We start from the raw sequence: 15,075 nt of genomic DNA on the forward strand, positions 1-15,075 counted from the left end.
TGGGAGTCAGCCTGACTGTGGGCAAGGGCTGTCCATGTGCCGCTAGAGACGGGGACGGCGGGGTCTGGCCTCAGACCCCGTTCACCTTCTGTCTGTTACCTACTAGCGGTGCGACCTTGGACAAGTGGCACAGCCGCTCTGAGCCAGTTTCCTCATCTGTGAACCAGGGGTGGCCATGCCCACCTTGCAGCATCGCTGTGAAGCTTTAGATGATTAGCGTGTGGCCACGCCTCCACGTGTCCCCGTCCCACGGCCCAGCGCTCCTCCAGGACAACGTTGGGCCCCGGAGCGCGGGGACGCGAGGCTGGGAAGGTTCAGAACGAGCACCCGGCCGTGCTGGTGGCTCTGGGCTCATCTGCCCGGGCCTTCCTGTCCTCATCTCTGAATCCTACGTTAGTGCCCTGAGCTCTGCGCGTCTCACTAGGGTGAAGAAAGGGAACACCCTACGGCTTTGCAAGTAACAGAGCTGTCTTGTGGCCCCTTAGTAAAAAGCCTGTCGCTAACAAAGGATAACTGACTTCCGTTCACACGTTCTCCGGCCATGCGGGGCAGCGGAAGACTTTGCATTCCAAGAGGTGATGCGTGAGGCCTGTGGTGTCTCCAGGGCAGCTTGGGTTCCAGGGACCAGCTTCCCAGCTCGGGTGGACGTGCTGCGGGCAGCCTGGATGTGGGGTCTGGGAGGCTTGGGCTCAGGGTTCCAGAGACCCTTCCCTCGTCGTCCAGGCTGCCGGCGGCTCCTGGAGTCCCCACTCTGAGTTGCCCTGTTTCTGGCCCCGCGGAACGTGGCGCTCTCATCAGGAAGTTCTCCAAGAGGCCAGCAGGGCCTGCAGCCTGCTGACAGGACACGGCTGGGTTAGGCCCCTCTGGTAGCGCACATGCCGAGCGCACCGCCTCCCGCGAGTCGGAGTCCCTGGCCACTGACTGTGCTTTCCGACATCATGTCACCTCCGGCAGCACCGGGCAGGGGGACGCTCCACACGTGGACTCCGCGGGCGCGCACACTGGGTGGGAGTCAGCGGCCAGGTTGTGTCTCAACCTCAGGGTCGTTGTAGACAGGCCGTCTCACAGCAGCGCCCGCGGTGCAGAGCGGCAGAGGACAGGGCCCTGGGGGAGCCCAAGGGCCTTCTGTTTACAGCAAGTGAAGGGCGGTTGGGCGGCAGGACAGGGGCCCGAGGGCCTTGAGGAGCTGGTCACTTTCTGAGTTTGACCTGGGGACCAGTGCTCGGTGGGTGGAGGGTCACAGAGCTGCCCGTCCTGAAGCTGTGTTCTTTCCCGTGCGTACGCTTTGCTTTAATGTGTGCGTGCCTATTCAACTCTTTGCGACCCCATGGACTGCAGCCTGCCAGGCTCCTCGGTCCATGGGACTCTCCAGACAAAATTACTGGAGAGGGTTGCCATTTCGTCCTCCAGGGGATCCTCCTGACCAGGGATCGAACCCGGGTCTTCTGCACTGCAGGCAGTTCTTCACCACTGTGCCGCCTGGGAAGCCCTTGCTTTAATGGCAGTTCACCAATTAAGCATGCATTGACTTTGAACCTGCAGTTTGACCTCACGTTTAGGAGGCTCCAGACCCAGAGCATCAACAGCCTGGGCCGCAGAGAGGTGGTCTTCACACCCACCCCTCCCGCCCCCCGGAGCTGAGGCCCTGCCCTCCTCCCGGCTTTGCTGACTGTCCCCAACTGAGGGATGACTCAGGGCTCAGGGTCACAGGCTTGGAATGGTCACCGCCCTCCCAGGCTGGGAAGGGTCCTCTCACCAGCCTGTCCTAAGCCTTCCCAGGCCCCTCCAGCCGGGGAGCCCACAGCCGCGTGTCCCGCCACCACCTGGGGCTTCCGCCCTGGGACTCAGGATGTTCCCTGTGTCTGTCCTGTCCCTTGTGGGCCTCTTGGGGTGGGGGCTCCCAGCTTGTCCTGCAGGATCCGGGGAGAACAGACCTTCAGGAAATGTGAGCTCTTCTTTCAGCCCCGAGGTCCGCTCCCCAGGGGCCTGCCTGGACATGCTTCCCTGAACAACCTGTGTGAAGTTGGGTGCATCTGTCCCCTCCCGAAGGGGACTTATCTGTAAGATAAGGGCAGCCACAGCAGTCTGGGCCTCAGAGTGCTGACTGGCGCAGGGAGGCATAAGTGGCCCCTGGGGCCTTAGTGGCTCCCCCAGTAATTCACTGCTCGACAATGTCCAAAGAAACGCCAGCAATTTATTGATTTCCTATATTTCCAAAAAAGCAAACACATAGTGTACCCCACAGGGAAACGGGCCTGGCCAGCGCCCGGTTCTCCCACAGACACAGAGCCGGGAGGGGGAACAGGCTGCAAAGGGACCCCCCTTTCCCTCCCTGCCCCCCGTTCTACTCGGCCCTGGGCAGACAGGAGTAGCTCCGCCTCTGGTCCAGGAGCAGCTGGGTCTGCGCTGCTGGGCTAGGCCCACCAGGCGGGTCTGCTGGCCAGTGGCCTGTCCACCTTAAGCTCTGGGTCGGGGCTGCACAGGGAGACCCCCGTGGCCTGGGCCCTCCCTGACTTGACCCCGCGTTGGAGTGTCCTGTTTCGGGTGTTGAGCCCGGCAGCGTGAGGCCAATATGTCCTTCCAGCCCAAGCTGGGCCCGCAGATCCTAAGCTCCTTCTCTACAAGCTTTATCCACAGCACCACCCACCCTGCAAAGGTCTGCCTCTTCCAGAGTGACAAGCTTGGCCAGCTGGCCGCAAAAGTCACGAGAGAGATGGCCAAACCAGGCCTGGCCTGACTGTCCACCCAGCCCACTGAAACGCCACTCACCCCCCGGCAGAGGCGGGGGCCCTCCCTGGTACCGCCACAGACCCGCTGGTCATCGGCTCCTTCCCTCTAGCCCTGACTGGACTGGGCGGCCCTCCCTCCCTGGGGACCCCTAGATCTGGGGACCCCGGACTCCCCTTTCCTCCAGGAGAATGTGGGCCATGTGGATGGGGTGTGGTCTCTCATCACCGATGTATCCTAAGGGTTGGCAATACCACCTGGCTCCTCATGTGTTTCTTGGAGAAAAAAAGTGCCCCGGAGCCCTGGGAGTGGCAGAGGGGACGGTCTTCTGGGACCAGCTCCCCGCAGGCCTGAGAGGGAGGCGGGCCTGCATCACGGGGGATGGGGCAGACGTGGCACAGAGCCCAGAAGCAGAGAACACTGGCCGCGTGGCCAGCTGTCAGATCTGCGCCGACCTGGCCTGTCCAGCTGTCCTCTCCGGCAGGGGGTCCTCGGGGCCAGGGTCTGACTGCCAGGGTGAGCAGTGGGGCTGGACGGGGGGCGGGGGGCATGGGGCGGAAGGAAGTGTGAGGCGGGCAGGACCAGGCGGCCAGTCCCCGCTGATCGCCGCCGGCGCCGCTGGGCAGGGGGGCTGCGGCCACGAGGCCTGGGCGTGCTATGCTGCCCTGTCTCAGCCGCAGACGGGGCTCTTCTCAAGCCCTCTCCGGGGCCTGCTTCATATGCTCACACAAGTCTGGGGCGGCCAGTGCCCCTGGCGGGCTGCTCATCACACTCTCTGCAGGTGTCACGGGCAGCTGGGCGTCAGGGAAGGCGGGGAGCCCTCTGGCTGACCCCTGACATGATGGCTTCCTTTCCTAGCCAAATGCCTTCCTCCGAAACCCTGCCTCACTGGGGTCTCAGCGGGTCTCGGGACCTGCGGGCCGACCCCTGCCCGACCCAGGCCAGCTCCTCTGCTGGGACGAGGCCGGCGCCGCCACTCCCCCACCGCTCGCAGGCTTTGACACCTCTGCCTCCTTCCTCCCCAACACGCAGATTACTCGCCCTGTAGGCGAGGGCTCCCAGGTGAGCCTGCTCTGATGGGTACACGGCCCGCGGGAACGGTTGGCCGCCCCCGGCACCTACTCTCCAGAAAGACTGCATGCAGCAAAGCCAGCCTGCCTGTCTCAGCCCGTCCAGCAGACCCCACAGCCGCCCAGCCCTGGCCCCAGGCCCCATGGGAGAGCCGCATGGCCATGTCAGATTTCCCAGGAGATACACTGAGCCCCGCCAACCTCCCTTCCTGCAAAGCCGCCTCTTGGGGTGGGTGGTGGCGGGGTGAGCCCCAGACCCAGTCACTCCCCCGCCCCGACCCTGCAGGACTCCCCGTGGGCCTGGTGCTGGTGAGGGCCCGGCACCCACACTTCGGGATGACGGGGAGCGAAACCCCAAGCATAGGTGCCCCGCGTCTGTGAGCGCGAGGCCCGCCGCCACCGTGAGCTCAGCCCGCAGCCACCGTGAGCTCGGCCCGCCGCCACCGTGAGCTCGGCCCGCAGCTCACCCAGCCCTGCAGTTCCAGGGCCTGCCTTCCACACACGCGCTCTCACACACACACTATACATAAGTATATATACCGTTTCTCAGCGAAAGAAGTATTAACATCAAGTCATAAGCCCCCTTAACTCAAGAAAGCCCCCGCTCCCCTCCCCCACCCCACTGCCTGTCAGTTCCCCCGAGGAAAAGAAAGAATCTAAAAATGTTTTCATCCACCGCAGCATCCCGGTGTGCTCGTGGCTGGCTGTGAACATCTCCAAACACTGTGCGGGTGGACAGACACGCCTGCAGCGAGGCCCGGGTCTGCTCAGCTGGTCGGATCACGTCTGGAAAAGGAGAAAACCTCCAGTGAGCACCCCGGTCTCACCAGCTGTCCCCTCCCAGCGCGTCCACACAGACACGCCCAAGCCTGGGTCAGGGCCCCCCTTGAGACCGTCGCAGGTTGCCTGCATTGGATCAGAGCCCACCACGCCCACGTGTCCACCCCAGTGGTAGACTGCATGTGTCAGGCAGCTGCTGACACACTGGTCTCGGCTCTGTGCCCGTCCTTGTGGTGTTGGGACGCATTTGTCAGGAGGTGCTGCAGCCTGAGGTCTGAGGGCACCTTTGTCTGGGTTGAAGTTGCAGCCCCTGCCCCACCAGCACGCCCCGAGCCGCTGGGCCGCTCAGAAGGCCCTGTCCTCATGCCCGGCTCTCCGCAGGTGGGGCCACCTCCGCTGACCCTCCAGGGCTGACCAGGCCAGTCTGAGCATTGAAACGTGGCCCTAATCCCTTGGGATGCTTGTTTAAATGTATTTTCCTGGATCTCACTCCAGAGCCACTGAGTCAGGGCTGCGGGGGTTGGGACCAGGCATGTGCGGTTGAGCAAGCGTCCCAGGTGAGCTTGGGAAGGCTAAGGCTTAGGAGCCCTTGTCAGGGATGCTGGATCTGAGTTCTTGGTCCCTAGAATTGTCAGCTAGAAACAAGCCTGTCCACACTAGGCTGCAGAGACTGGACAGTGGCCTGTAAGAAGAAGAGGTGAACTGCAGACGCCCAAACCCAGAACCACACGTTGTGTCATTGCTGGGGTCCATTCACACTGCAATCCACGCGGCTGGTACCACCCGGGTTGTGCAGTGAGCAACCTACACCTCTGTGCCCGGCAGTTCTGTCCAAACTCTGGCCTGTTGACACTACCAGTCCATCCTAAAGGAAATCCGTCCTGAATATTGATTGGAAGGACTGACGCTGAAGCTGAAGCTCCAATACCTTGGCTACCTGATTCGAAGAACTGACTCATTTGAAAAGACCCTGATGCTGGGAAAGATTGAAGGCGGGAGGAGAAGGGGACAACAGGATGAGATGGCTGGATGGCATCACCGATTCAAAGGACATGAGTTTGAGTGAACTCTGGGAGTTGGTGACGGACAGGGAGGCCAGGTGTGCTGCAGTCCATGGGGTCACAAAGAGTCAGACAGAACTGAGCAACTGAACTGAACTGAATGTCCTGTGTGGGACAGTCACTGGCCAGGCAGTCTACACGGCAGCCCTCACAGACCTTATGTCAGCCAATCAGCCAAACCAGAGCCTGCTTCTGCGTCCCTGGGGAGCAGGGCCGGCCCCCTCTCTCTGAGGCTGGCAGGGACCTCAGCAGGGGGCCTGGAAGTAACCCTGCCCTGGAGGGGGCGATTCTCACCTGCAAGCTGAACGTGTGGGCGGCCCCTCTCAGAATCGGGAGGTGAAGTTCCTGAGGCTGTTGGCCCCGGCTAAGGTCCCCAGCATGCTCCTATCGAAACCTTGCTGCGGGAAAGATAGAAGCGGTGTGAGGCACCCGGGGGCAGGCACCACGGGCATCCCCGCGCTCAGAGGCTGCCCCCAGCCTGCTTCCTTGACGGCCCTGCCTGCTGCACCTCCTCCGCCTGGGGTGGTCAGCCCCTGGACGGTCCTCTCCCTACTGAGGAAGAGCCGGGCAACACGGGTGAGCTCGCCGGCAGGGCCAGGCGGAGTGAGGCCTTACCTGCCTGAGGAGCCCCTGCAGCTCCCTGCTGGACCACATGTCGGACAGGAGGAGGCGGGCGGCCTCCGCAGCCTTGGGGGAGGTGCTGTGGGGTGGAAGTTCACCAGGGCTGAGACTGGCCACCTGAGGATGAGCCAACCCTCTGCCCTCCCCGCTCACTCCCCGTGGGGCAGCCCCACTGGCGGGCACTCCACGGTGGGCACACCCCATGGCTCTGCCCACTCAGAGGTACCCGGGACTCTGGGGGCCCCATCCTGGCCCTTGGCCTTGTCCTGGGAGGACAGAGCTCCATGGACTGGATAAGTCCTGCACGGCTGGGGCTGCTGCTGCGTGCCTCCTGCTGGCCCACGGGACTCAGTGTCCCTTGGTTCCTGGCCGGGACGGGTGCTGCCCGGGACCTGAGAGTTAGGCCTCAGCTTCTGGAACCTCCCTCCTTCGAGCCTCCCTGCTGATTCCCACACTGCAGGGCCCCGCCACCCTCCATGCTGCCTGCTGCTGCTGCAGCCCTGCTGCCCTGCCCCCCTCCACCCCCACCTGCAATTTCCCCCACCTGGAGTTCCCCCACCTGCAGTCCCCACCGCCCACCTGCTGCGGCACAGGTTGATGACGTTGTTGACCATGCTGCTGGAGAAGTGCTGCTTGGCCATGCCCGGAAGGGAGGCCATCAGGTTCCTCACGGTGTAGCAGGCCGAGGCCAGGATGTCCTCCGAGTTGCTGGTGTTGCCAGTGTGACTGGTGAGGAGTCTGGTCACCTCTGGGAACACTTGGGTCCCTGGGAGAGGAAGGAGGGGTGGGCACGGGGTCAGTGATCGAAGGGTCCCTTGGGGCGCAGTCCCAGGCTGCCCTCAGCCAGGCTCCCAGCCAGGTACCTCCCACTCAAGGCTGGTGACCCGATGGAACCTACGCACCTGCTCCCTGCCCAGGTGACCTGCCCCTTCCTACGCCCGAGCCTCTTTCAGGCCAGCTTCCCCTCCCAGGATGCTCCCCCAGGGAGAGGTCAGAGGGGGACTTTCCAGCAGGCTCTGGAGAGTGGGGGTCCCTGCAGCAGGGGGTGGCCCGAGCCCCGGGGGCGCTCACCCATTGCCCTGTGCAGCGCAGGGTGGCGGGACATGTTGCTCAGGAGCGAGGCTCCGGACCGCACCACGTCCGAGTTCCCGGATTGCAGCAGGCGGGCGATGTGGGGCAGGCCCTTCTCCTTCAGCCCGATCAGCTGGCTCATGCCGCTGGACATCTGAGAAAGAGGATGAGTGAGGCCCTTGCTGGGCTTCCCCGGGGCCCACGGCAGGCAGGAGGGGGCCAGGAACCGCACCCTCAGGGACCCCAGAACTTCCTCTTACGTGACTGAAGCACAGAGAAACTCATGTTTGCTCCCACCTGGGCGGCTACAGAACAACCCCCCAGGAAAACGCACCTGTGACTCGCCAGGGGCAGCCTGAGCCCGGCAGGTCTGGTGAGGGACATCCCTGCCCCTCATCCCCTGTGGGAGGGGCCTAGAATCAACTCCCAGGCGTGGCCACTGCCCATGGCCGCTGCCCGGCCTCCCTCCTGCTTCCCAGCACTATCTGGTTGCGTGAAACCTGGAATCGAGGGTACCTGCCACCTAAAGAAGGGCCGCCTGTCTCCTGCGGGCCTGCGGCCTCTGTGCTGACTGTCTATCGAGTCGAGGGTGGATGAATGGGCCTGTGCTGCATGGAGATGCAACCCGGGGTCCCCGAGAGGACAGGCAGCCCATCCAGGCCACTGGTAGGAAAGCCATGTTGGCTGTAACCTGGTCCAGACCCATCCTCGAACAGTGGAGGGGAGGTCCCATTTGACCCTGAGCTCACCCTGACCCCCTTCCGCCCGACTCCCTTCTGTCCTGAGCAGAGAGGGCGGAAGGGCAGCTGCAGACCTGCCTCCTACCTTCCCCGATTCCATCATGTCCCCAAACTGCCTCTGGCCTCAGCTCTCTCCCAATCCTGCCACGTTTTTCTCTCGACCTGCCCACACCCCAAACCCTCTATGTCCACCTCTGTCCACTCAGCACGCAGAAGACCCTTCACCTGTGCCCGGCCCCCAGCACGGCCTGAGCCCAGTCTGGGCCGGGAGCCAGGAGGCAGAGGGGATCCTACAGCACAGACAGAATCCAGGGGGGCTGGGGATTCTGGCCCCCTCAGCTGCCCCGGGCCTGGCCCAGAGCCCGGCGCCCGTTCCTCCCTGACTCAGGCAGGCTGGTGGGAAGGGGCAGCGGGGCTCGGACCAGCGTGGAGGGACAGGTGGGTGAGGCGGGGGCGCTCACCAGCCCCTTGCTGGCGGTCAGGTTCTGCAGAGCGCCCGCGCAGGCCTCCAGGGTGGCGTCCTTCTTGCTCTTGCCCATGAGGTTCAGGTAGGTGCGGATGGCGTCCGAGTGGTAGAGCCAGCTGCTGCCCTTGGGGTTTGGCTCTTCCTCAGGGAGAGGGCAGTCGTACTTGTTGTTCTGGGGATGAGAGGAAGGTTGTGGGGCTGAACCCACACACCCTGCTCCTCTGGCCTCAGCATCATGGTTCCCGGAGGAGGCCGTGCCCGCTGACCCTCCCCCAGGGTCTCCGCCTTCTCAGCAGGCAGAGAGCCGACTGCATGCTCCCAGCCAGCTGGGCCCCCGCCTCCCGCAGTGAGGCTGTGGCTCTCACAAGGGGATGCCTTCTTCACTCCCCGGGCCAGCAGGGGTGGTGCAGGGCCTGGCTTGCACGGCCTGACCAGAGAAGGCGGCCAGTCCTTTCTCCCCAGCGTCTCTCTGCTTCTGGGGAGACCTGGGGGCTCAGGAGGCAGTGGGCGCCAGGCTGCCCCCCATCAGGAATGAGGGAGAAGATGGGGGAGAGGAGGCCTGCCAGCAGGCGGCTCTGGCTCCTTCGCCCCGAGCACACAGGGCCTGTGTCGTGGGGAGATGAGGCCCTTCTCGCTCCTGGTGCAGCGGGACCCACAGCCAAGCAGGGCAGGGACCCTCCCTGGGGGCCAGTCTCGGGCTCCGGGGGCAGAGGCGGCGCGGGACCGGGGCTGCGGGCACTCACCGTCATGCGGTCGCTCTTGTTGCTGAAGCAGCCGGTGGAGGACTTGTCGGCGTAGGCGTTGCGGGCGCTGTGCTCCAGCTGGCGGTAGCGCGTGGGCACCTCGGCGTCCAGGCGGTAGGAGAGGTTGTGCAGGATACACATGCAGTTCTCCACTGACTGGGGGCCGAGCACAGCAGGCCTGAGCCTCCGCCTGCCCCCGAGCGCCTGGCTCCGCGGGGAAGGCCCCCACCCGGCCGCCCAACTCTGCGCGTGCGGCCCTGGCCCCGCGGCTGTGTGAGCACTAGTGACCTGCCTGGCCGCTCTGGGCCTCAGTTTCCGCAGCTCTGAAATGGGACCGAAGTCGCCTGCTTCCCGGGGAGAGGACCCCCAGGAGGCACCTATGGGAGGCCTGGTCGGCGGCAGGCACAGGCCGCGGCCACCGTCTCTTCTGCTCGGCCAGCGTGGCCACGGCCAGCGGGAGCGACCCTGAACTCCTCCTCAAAGCCTTTGAGTCCCAGGACCTCCCCGCCTGAGAGGTCTCTCTCCTTCCTGGGGCCTCATCCACTTCCCTGTTCAGTTCTGTCCTCTGTTCCCTCCTTCGTCTCCTGCCACGCCCTCAGCCTCTGTGACCTCCGCCCGTCCCCGTGACCTTCACCTTCTCACTGTGACCTCCGCCCCTCCCCGTGACCTTCACCTTCTCACTGTGACCTCCGCCCCTCCCCGTGACCTTCACCTTCTCACTGTGACCTCCGCCCCTCCCCGTGACCTTCACCTTCTCACTGTGACCTCCGCCCCTCCCCAGTGCCCTGGGGACGGCTCTCTCCTGAGGCCTGTGGTCACAGCTGATAGAGGAGCGGGAGACAGAGTCCTCTCCAGGGAAAGCACGTGCAGGGCCCAGGGGTCGCGATGCCCGGCCAGCCCCTGGGGATGGCTCTCCTGCCGTGTGGACGGACTGCAGCCTCCGTCCCCTTTCCCGCCACCATCTCCCTTCTGCCCGTCCGCGCAGGTGTGCGGAGTGTGGGTGGGCCCGCGGCTCTGCGGGCCTCCTGGGGCCGCACTCACCTTGTCATCACAGCGGTTGGCCGCCACGCAGTTCTGGACGTAGGCCATGAGCGAGTCGATGAGCCCCGAGTAGTTGCGCATGGTCTGGCGGCCCGCGTCTGCGGAGCTCAGGTTCCTAGTGGAGGTCACGGGGGGTTGGAGGTCACGGGGAGAGGCAGAGGTCACAGGGGGTTGGAGGTCATGGGGAGGGGGTGGAGGAGTGGAGGTCATGGGGAGAGGTGGAGGTCACGGGAGGGGCAGGGGTCACGGAGAGGGGGCGGAGGTCACAGGGAGGGGTACTGGTCATGGGGAGGTGCAGAGATCATGGTGGGGTGGAGGTCATAGGGAAGGGGTGGAAGTCACGGGGTGGGGTGGAGGTCATGTGGAGAGAGTGGAGGTTATGGGGAAGGCAAAGGTCATGGGGAGGGGGTGGAGGTCATGGGGAGGGGGCAGAGGTCACAGGGAGGGGCAGAGGTCATAGGGAGGGGTAGAAGTCACGGGGGTTGGAGGTCACAGGGAGGGGGCAGAGGTCACGGGGAGGGTAGAGATCATAGGGAGGGGCAGGGGTCACAGGAAGGAAGTGGAGGACACGGGGAGGGCTCAGAGGTCACAGGGAGGGGCAGAGGTCATAGGGAGGGGCAGAGGTCACGGGGAGGGGTCGGAGGTCGTGGTGGGAGAGGAAGGCAGGAGAGAGGACAGAAGTTGAGAGGGAAGGAAATGAGGGCCAGGCTATGCTTAGGCTGAACCGGGGCGGGGTCTCCCTGGGCTCCTTCGCCCTCCTCTGTGCCCCCTGGCCAAAGGCCCGGAGCTTCTATGTGTCCAGGGCTCTGATGCTGCTGGCAGCCTGGGCACACACTGGACCCTCATGGCACGTTCTGGGCAGGGCCCAGGGCTCCACCCACCTGGCCCTGCCGGGGGCTGCCAGACAGGGGGCCGGAGGCTCCCTGGAGGTGGCGTCCTGCCCCCAGCAGTGGGCTCACCCCCGGGCAACCTGGGCGCCCCTGCCTGGTGCAGGTGGGGTGTGGCTACGGCTGCCCCATCAAGGCCTCCATGACCCTGGCTCTGCACCTCCCCAGCCTCTCCCCTCGGCTCCTCGGAGGCTGCTGCTAGAGGGATGTGAGACCCTGAACACGGCACCCTCTACCCCCACCCCCAGAGGCGAGTCCCTCCACCAGCAGCCCCCAGGGCCTTTGCCATGGGCTGGGGCGGAACCCAGGAAGTTCTGGCCAAAGCAGCACCCTCCTCACGCCAGGGAACGCGGCAGACGCTGTTAGCGTCACAGCCAGGAGGTGACGGATGCACCAGGGCCGTTGGTACACTAGCATCTCAAAGATGCTCCTCAAGAATGCAACAGCCAGGGCTGTGGGGTGCCGGCGGATGGGTGGCTGAGCCAGTTCAGACGTTCAGATCCATGCGTCTCCACTCAAGACTCCTGGCTCAGGCCCTCTGAGTGCAGCTGGGGGTCCGAGCCTCATCCAGGCCCTCACCCCTGGCCCCTCTGAGCCTGGGCTTGGCCGAATGGACCCCCGCCCTCACCTCAGGCAGCCGGTGGCATTGAAGAAGACCTCAGGGTCCACGGGCTCACGGGGCAGGTTGCTGTTGCCGTCGCACCAGCCCGAGAAGGGGATGATGACGCGGTCGGCCAGCACGGGCAGTGCCTCGGCGATCAGCTCCTCCTTCAGCTCATCGGTGGAGGACAGGTTCCAGAGCAGCCCTGGGGGACCGCAGGCTCAGCATGATCAGGCCCAGGGCCGCCACTGGATCCCGATGGATCCCGCTGGACCCCGCCGCCGCTGGACCCCGATGGATCCCGCTGGACCCCGCCCCCGCTGGACCCTGATGGATCCCACTGGATCCCGCCCCCGCTGGACCCTGATGGATCCCACTGGACCCCGCCGCCGCTGGACCCTGCCCTCCGTCCCAGCCCAACGGCAGGATTTTGAGGGCGGAGCACTGGGCGTTCTCTGTGCAGGTCAACGGGACACGGCAGCTGAGCCAAAGCTCTGACCTCTTAGGGTCTTCTCCATGTCTTTGTCTCTCTGAACACAGATCCCGCCTGGAAAACACTGCCCTCTCTCCTCAGACACCTCTGACCACACGGGCAGTCGATGGGTGGACAGAGGGACCCAATACCCAGGGCACCAGCTGGGCACTACTAGCCTGGCCAGCACTGGTCTGTGGGCCTCCAGGGGTGTCTGCCTGAGGCCCCCCACCCTCGCCCTGTCCCGGCCCCCAGCTGCCCCCACCATGGCTCCCGCGACCGGGCCCCACCAGTTAGCTGCTTCTGGATCTCGGTGTTCCCAGTCCTCCTCAGGAGGCTGACCGCCTCGCGGATGCCATTCTGCCGCCGCGCCTCCAGCTTGTTGGCAGTGCTGCGGAACACCAGGTTGCGCAGGGCCCCGGCCGCGGCCTGCTGCACGTTCTGGTTGGGGCTGCGGAGCAGGTCCACCAGCTTGCAGATGCCGCCCAGCTGGTACACCTGCGGGACAGTGCCGCACCAGGCGGAGCTCAGGCCGGGCTGGAGACCCGCCGCCCGGAGCCGCGTCACTCAAAGCCAAACGCCCAGCGCCGCCCAGACGGACCGGCAGCCTGGGGAGACACGGGGGCCAAGGCAGCACGGGCAGGGTGCCCTGCCGCCTTGCAGGGAGCCCTCAGCCCCCTCCCGAGCCCCATGTTCCTCCCGGGGCCCTGCGGTGAGGACCGCACGGGGCACGCTTCAGAGTCCTGTGGCGGGGAGACCCCAGTGGGGACACCTCCCGCTGTGGCAGGGACTGTGCACACCGACCCTGCCCGCCCTAGGAGCCTGCCTGCTTCACGGGGCCATGAGGAGGCCTCCCTGCTGGCCACGAGCGGGAGGCACAGACAGCGCTGCCCTCAACCCAGGAGAGAGACACACAGAGATGGAGAGAGCCGGAATCAGGGAGGGCAGAGAGCAAGCTGAGGGGAGGGAGCGTCCTTTCCTGGTGAATTTGAGGAGGGGTCTCCTCTGAGCCCGTGGCTGTCACTCCAGGGTCTCTTCTACGATCAGCGGCTGAGTGGCGTCCCCTCCACAGATGCCCCCTGACCTTGGGCAGTGCCAGCCACACTCCCCGCCTTGGGCAGCTGGGCAGGGGGACGAGGAGCCAACAGCAGATGCTCCCCCCCCGGCTTGGGGCAGGCTCAGGCCGCCCCCCAGCGCCCCAGCCGCTGACCTGCTGCTTGGCAGACTCATCCTGGAAGCAGGTGTGCTGGATGTAGTAGGCCCCAATGGCCTGGCACTTCTCGTCCTGGGACCCCAGGCACTGTGCAGCCTTGGGGATGGTCAGCCCGCTGCACTCGACGTCCTCGCTGCAGATCCTGTGGGTGCGGGCGGGCCAGAGGGTTGCAGGGGCTCAGGGTCCCCGTGCCCGCCCCAGAGCCAGAAGGGGCTGGCCCACTCCCACGGTGGACAGCTCCCTCAGAGCAGAGGACGGCTCACCCCGCGGTGAGTGCTTGCAGGGATGAGGCCCTGGTCACTGGTCATGCCCAAGCGGGCAAGTCACCTCTGTACTGAGAAGGAGCTCTGCCCTACTCCTGAGAGGAAGCGCCCACCCACCCTGCCATCTCTCACGTCTGTGCCTGGTGCTGGGAAAACAGAAGGCAATGCTGGGAACCTGTGCGTCTGTCTGCACGCCTCCATCACCCCTCCTCCTGCGCTCCCTCCACCCATCCATCCCCCGCCCTCCTCTCCTGCATCCATCCGTCGTCCACCTTCCCTCCATCTGCTGTCCATCATCTGTCCATCTATCGTCCATTTTCCCTCTATCCCTTCATCTGTCCACCTAGCCATCCAGCCCCGCGTCCCTCTCTTCCTCCTCCCTCCATTTCCAAGTCGATTTTTCTAACACAGACATTCTCACAACTATCCTCTCCCATCCTCAAGGCCACCACCTGCCTGCTGCCCACAGTCACTCTCGCTGTGATGACAGCGAGACCCAGCCCCACCCACAGTGTAACACCCGTTCCCAGATGAGCGGTTCTGACACCATTTGCTGTGTTGTCCCCATCAGCAGCTTCTCCATATTGCAAGTTCAAGTTCAGACTCGAACTGAGACTGATATCCAAGGGCGTGTGTTAGGCCAAACCATACAAAATGGCCAATAATCCACATTTTTGGAGCCACAAAACTAGAACCATCCTGTTCTAACCCAACGATCTGGTTCTGCCACGAGCTGTACACTCCCAGTCCTAACTCGCGTCTGCTCCAGCAAGACTGTGATCCACGCTGTGCCCTGATTGGGTCTCGGATCCCTGTCCCTTCCCCTCACTGCAGACACCCGGCTGGGAGCCCCCTTGGGGAAAGGAGGCCTCCTTCCAGGACCTGCTCCAGCTCCCACGGAGCTGAGGGCAGGCCGCTTCCCCGGCCTCTGTTTCCCACAGACAGAAGGGCAGCCTCTTCCTGGCCCCAGCTCCCGCCCCTAGAAATCCTCCCAGCATTTCTAGAGCAGCCTGTACCTCGTGAGTCCCAGCCTCATGCCCCTCCATTGCAGGCACCCGACTCTGTTTCTGGAAAGACCGCCTCTGGAGAGGAGCTCCCGAACCTCTATCAGCGGTACCCACTGCGTCGGGAGAACACCGCCCAGCATCTGCCAGTCAGACCTCACCTCCACACAGCCTGCCATTCACGCCCCACATGGCTCACCCGACCCTGTCCTCTTAGGGCCTCTGGTCTGGGGAAATGAGGCGAGGCCAGACGCAGCCCTGGTCCGTCTCCAAGGGAGACAGCCTCTCAGTCCTTCTCCAAAGAATCCTAAGTAC

The 15,075-nt window shown here is 64.6% G+C and overlaps 1 protein-coding gene across 1 annotated transcript in view; it reads right to left on the reverse strand.

Moving 5' to 3' along the window:
* Window positions 1-2,174: 2,174 nt before the first annotated feature.
* PKP1 (plakophilin 1) overlaps window positions 2,175-15,075 on the reverse strand; it is a 41,967-nt gene continuing 29,066 nt past the window's right edge. Inside the window, exons 4-14 of the mRNA XM_055418930.2 lie at window positions 13,491-13,635; window positions 12,571-12,778; window positions 11,836-12,013; window positions 10,321-10,435; window positions 9,280-9,435; window positions 8,532-8,708; window positions 7,331-7,484; window positions 6,839-7,025; window positions 6,254-6,338; window positions 5,933-6,036; window positions 2,175-4,583 (exon numbers count right to left, since the gene is read on the reverse strand). Of these exons, the coding sequence (XP_055274905.2) occupies window positions 5,962-6,036; window positions 6,254-6,338; window positions 6,839-7,025; window positions 7,331-7,484; window positions 8,532-8,708; window positions 9,280-9,435; window positions 10,321-10,435; window positions 11,836-12,013; window positions 12,571-12,778; window positions 13,491-13,635 (1,480 nt within the window). The 3' untranslated portion in view covers window positions 2,175-4,583; window positions 5,933-5,961. The remainder of the gene's footprint in view (window positions 4,584-5,932; window positions 6,037-6,253; window positions 6,339-6,838; window positions 7,026-7,330; window positions 7,485-8,531; window positions 8,709-9,279; window positions 9,436-10,320; window positions 10,436-11,835; window positions 12,014-12,570; window positions 12,779-13,490; window positions 13,636-15,075) is intronic.

This window comes from Moschus berezovskii, chromosome 17 (genome assembly GCF_049115385.1).
Source record: "Moschus berezovskii isolate FMDL1 chromosome 17, NW_MosBer_1.0, whole genome shotgun sequence".
NCBI classification, from domain to species: domain Eukaryota; kingdom Metazoa; phylum Chordata; class Mammalia; order Artiodactyla; family Moschidae; genus Moschus; species Moschus berezovskii.